We start from the raw sequence: 4,175 nt of genomic DNA, 5'->3' as shown, positions 1-4,175 counted from the left end.
GGATGTTCAAGGAAAGAGGCTGACCCACCTCAGCTGTCCTCAACCTCAATTACTAGATGGCCAAAATAATGAGGAGCCCTCTGGCCACCTCCACGCCCATATTTCTTTTCTGTCTTTGGCTATAGCACTGTCGGCACTATTCTAAGTGTCATTAATAAATAAGCATGCAAAATTAAGCGGCACCTGAAAATTCACCGTATTTTCTGGTCAAGGCTCCTGATAAAGAACCAAAGTATCCTGCAATGACATTCACAGAGCAAACACTGACTCAGACCAAGTAAATGCATAGATGCCCATTTCAACCTAATACTTAGGAGCTGAAAAGGAAAACCAAGAAAAGTCTTTCGAGTACACAATACCCAGTCAAGACATGGCCACAGCAAGACACATGCCTGTCACCCTAAAAGGGCCCAGTATTTTCTGTATCAGAACTCCCATGTGTGGCAGGGCAACAGAATTCAGGAGTAAGAGTGGAGATCAGGACACAGGACGCCAGTGTAGTGATTAGGGGGTGGTGAAGGAGGCACTCCCTTAAAATATATATATATAAAACAACAGTTGACTTTTGCTCTCCTTTTAAACATGAGACAAACTTCCTTAAGGAAATCTATAAATTGCTAGCAGAAACAATTTATTTTATCGATTGATACACTGAATATTTTTGAGACCGGGTCTTACTGTGTAGTTTGGGCTGGCCTTGAATTCACTATGTAGCCCAGGCTACTCAGTGATCCTTCTGCCTCAGCCTTCTGAGTGCTAGGATTATAGATGTGCGCTACTGAGCCTGGCAGCTAGCAGACATCTGAGGCCGAAATTGTTCTTTCAAATATCAAAATTCTAGGAGCTTTGGGACCTTTTTATGATGTAAAGATTAAAGGGGAAAAATATTTAATGAGTAAATCAAAACCTTCCTAACACACAAAACAGAGATATGAAGAGAAAACCATAACTATTTGAACTGTATCACGGATCAGTCTTGGTCGGCAAGACCCATCTCAAGGGAAGAGAGCTGCATATCACCAGCAACACTGTCCTGCGTTTCGTATTGCACAGGTCTCTCCAGTCCGCCTAGTCGTCCTCGCCGCCCCCGTACATGTCCGCCAGCTTCTTGAAGCGATTGCCCCACTCATTCAGGTAGTCATAGTCTTGGTCCTTGTCTGACTCGGAGGAGTTCAGGGAGCTCAGACTAGCAGCTTCGGAACCACTTCCTTCATAGTCGAACACGAGCAGAGAGTCGTAAGGGGGCGCTGTGGGGTCACTGTCAGCCGCCTTCAGGTTCTAAAGAGGGACAACAGGATCTTTCAGGGACTGGCAAGGCACAGCATTCATCAGAGGCAAGAGCCTTCTTGCTGTCCCTCAGGCAACATGTGACAATGCACCAGCCCACAGGACACCAGGGAGCAGTTAACACCAACAAGATGCGTTCATAAAAACTGGCACGGCGATGCCGGGCGTGGTGGCGCGCACCTGTCATCCCAGCACTCGGGAGGCTGAGACAGGAGGATCGCTGTGAGTTTGAGACCAGCCTGGGCTACACAGTGAGTTCCAGGTCAGTCTCAACTACATAGCGAGACCCTGTCTCAAAAAACAAAAGCAAAAAAAAAAAAAAAAGTTAACTCTGGGGAGTAGAGTTTAAAGACCCAAGGAAGGACTTACGTGTTCTATATGTATATGCACATTTTATAATTTATATTTAAGATAGCAAGCATATTATTTTTATAATTTTAAAAACTACAAATAACCGTGATGGCTTACAAATGAATGTGAATGAAGGAAAGGACCCAAATGAGAGATGGAGAATATGGCCCTTCCTGTTCTCCAAGGACCTGGTAGTCTGAATGGATGTGGCTCGCTTACTCCCGACACTGCATGCTCTGCACAGCCCTCGGGGACAGTAATTTCCATAGAAGAGAAAAGCAAAACCAGCCTCTAAGCTGGGCATGGGGGCACACGCCTGTATTCCCAGCTGTCTTGGAAGCTGAGGCAGGAGGATCCCAAGTCTGAACCCATCTTAGGCAACTTATTTAGCAAAACCCTGTCTGAAAAAAGGAGAAAGAAAAGGGGGGAGGTAAGGGTGGGCTGGGAATGTAGCTCAGTGTGAAATTCCCAGTACTGAAAAACAGAAGAAAGTAAGACTCCACATGAACAGGGCCACAAAACGATCAAACAAGCCCTGAAGATATTTCCAGTACCTGACCAGATAGATCCTGTTCCCTAGTCCCTTACTGGGTTCTGTGTTCATCCCACTCCCAGTTCTTTCTCATGTCATCCTGAGCTAATTAATTTGGTGCTTTATTATTCTCCTCTGGATGAAGCCACAACCCTGTGGCACTTTGGCCAACAACAGGTGAGGTATATGCCCTGCTTGGTAGTATATTAGAAGTTAGATTTTTGTCCTCTGATCTGCACTTCCTACTTCTTCCCAAGTGAAATATACATCCAAGGCCTGGAAGTGTGGCAGCCATCTTGTGATTATGAAGTAACAAGAGAACAGGGGTCTACGTACTAAGACAGTGGAACAGCCTAATGCACCAGCCTAGACTGCTTACTCCAGCCTTCTATTTATATGAAGCGAATCTACTCCTAATCTGTTTAAGCGTCTCCACTGAGAGCTGAACGCATTTCTGACTTATAGTACATGGGTGCTATTTCCTCAGATAGACTGTGATACACATTTAACATTATATCCCAACCTCAAAATGGAATTTACTTTGCATCTCTTCAGTTTCATTGTTAGATCCGTTGAATTCTTTCAAAAATTTCTTGGTTTTTGTCATGTAGACTTTGCAAATTCATTGAGATCAAAGTGCTACCAGTTCCGAAATTCATATGAGACATAAATAAAAAATAGGGCTCATGGGCTGGGGATTTGGCTCAGTGGTTCCGCCACCTGCCTTGCAAATGCAAGGACCAGAGTTCGATCCCCAGTACCCAAAAAAAAAAAACAAAACAAAACAACAAAAATAGGGCTCAGGAACTGGAAAAACTGAAACCATGGTAGAGAGAAGAATCTATAGATTCTTTTTCTCATTTTGGACACTTTTCCCCTCTTTTTCTTTTTTATGTTCTGGGAATCAAACTCAGGGCCTTGCATGTGCCAGGCAGGTGCTATGCCTCTGAGCTACATCCCTGGCCCTGCTCCTGAATTTATGAGTTGGATTATGCCTTGGCTTTTGACTTTGTTTACTTACTTCATCAATAAAATTCCCAATTTCATCAGGATTGGCAGGGCGGGGACGATACTGGGGCACACTCATGAGGGTCGGTGCTACGTCATTGCGAGTGACTTCAGGCCGAGCATCCAGGCCCCTGTGCAACTGGCTCAAATCAAAATCCTTTAGGGAGAAAATAACAGTATGGGAGTCAGATACACACATCTGTACTTCCTTCGTGGATCATATTATTATTACATAATGCCCTAGCTGCCAACTGTATGATCTTTATCAGCATGCACCCAATGCAGCATCAAATGACAGTTTCTAAACTAGGCATCTCCCAAATAGCACTGCAAGAAAACAGCCTCAAATGACTAGCATTTGTCAGTATAAACAAACTGTTGTGTCTTACTCTTCACAGACTGTGGTTTTTTAGAGTATTCAAATGCACCAGTTCTCATCTGTGTGCAGACTGTAACTCATCAAAAATCAGCTGTGTTGCTGCTGCTGCTGCTGCTGCTGAATTTAGCCACAGACAAAGTCTGCAGCCTTAAAAAATAACATAGAGCAACAACAACCTGGTTTCTCCTATTACTTTTTCAAATAGGTCACCATTGAGCTTTTTATGTTTTGAAACCCACCTGGTCTTCTTCTCCACCTCCTTCTTCATCATAGTAATAAACATTGTCCCGAGTGTCATCTTCTGGGGGTAGCAAGGGCTCTTTGACCACCCTTCTCCTCCGAACGAACAGCAGGAGCAGCAAAATCAGAACTGGAATAGTGGAGAGAGAGAGAGGGGGCAGAGTGAAGAGTCACAGGCAAGGAAGGCCAGAGGAAACAGCTGTCACAGAGCACCACACGAGCGGCAGGGAGACAGCCACGGGCCACCTTTGGAGAACTTGCAATCAATCCACGTGACAGTCACCTCCCTGAAGTTAATACATGTAGTACAACATAGCAGACATAGGGTACATGAACTCAAGGGAGGTCTTTTTTTCTTTTGTTTTTTGACAGGGTCTC

General features: G+C 44.5%; 1 protein-coding gene across 2 annotated transcripts in view; it reads right to left on the bottom strand.

Annotated features, from left to right (window-relative positions):
- Positions 1–205: 205 nt before the first annotated feature.
- Positions 206–4,175, bottom strand: part of LOC104854035 (cadherin-1) — a 69,143-nt gene continuing 65,173 nt past the window's right edge. For both annotated transcript variants that reach the window (XM_010612327.3, XM_033757808.1), the window contains exons 14-16: positions 3,797–3,927; positions 3,192–3,335; positions 206–1,278 (exon numbers count right to left, since the gene is read on the bottom strand). In XM_010612327.3, the coding sequence (XP_010610629.1) occupies positions 1,069–1,278; positions 3,192–3,335; positions 3,797–3,927 (485 nt within the window). In that variant the 3' untranslated portion in view covers positions 206–1,068. The remainder of the gene's footprint in view (positions 1,279–3,191; positions 3,336–3,796; positions 3,928–4,175) is intronic.

Source organism: Fukomys damarensis, unplaced genomic scaffold, assembly GCF_012274545.1.
Source record: "Fukomys damarensis isolate Sample0158 unplaced genomic scaffold, DMR_v1.0_HiC HiC_scaffold_32, whole genome shotgun sequence".
In the NCBI taxonomy this organism is placed as follows: Eukaryota; Metazoa; Chordata; class Mammalia; order Rodentia; family Bathyergidae; genus Fukomys; species Fukomys damarensis.
This window is presented reverse-complemented; position numbering and strand designations above follow the sequence as displayed.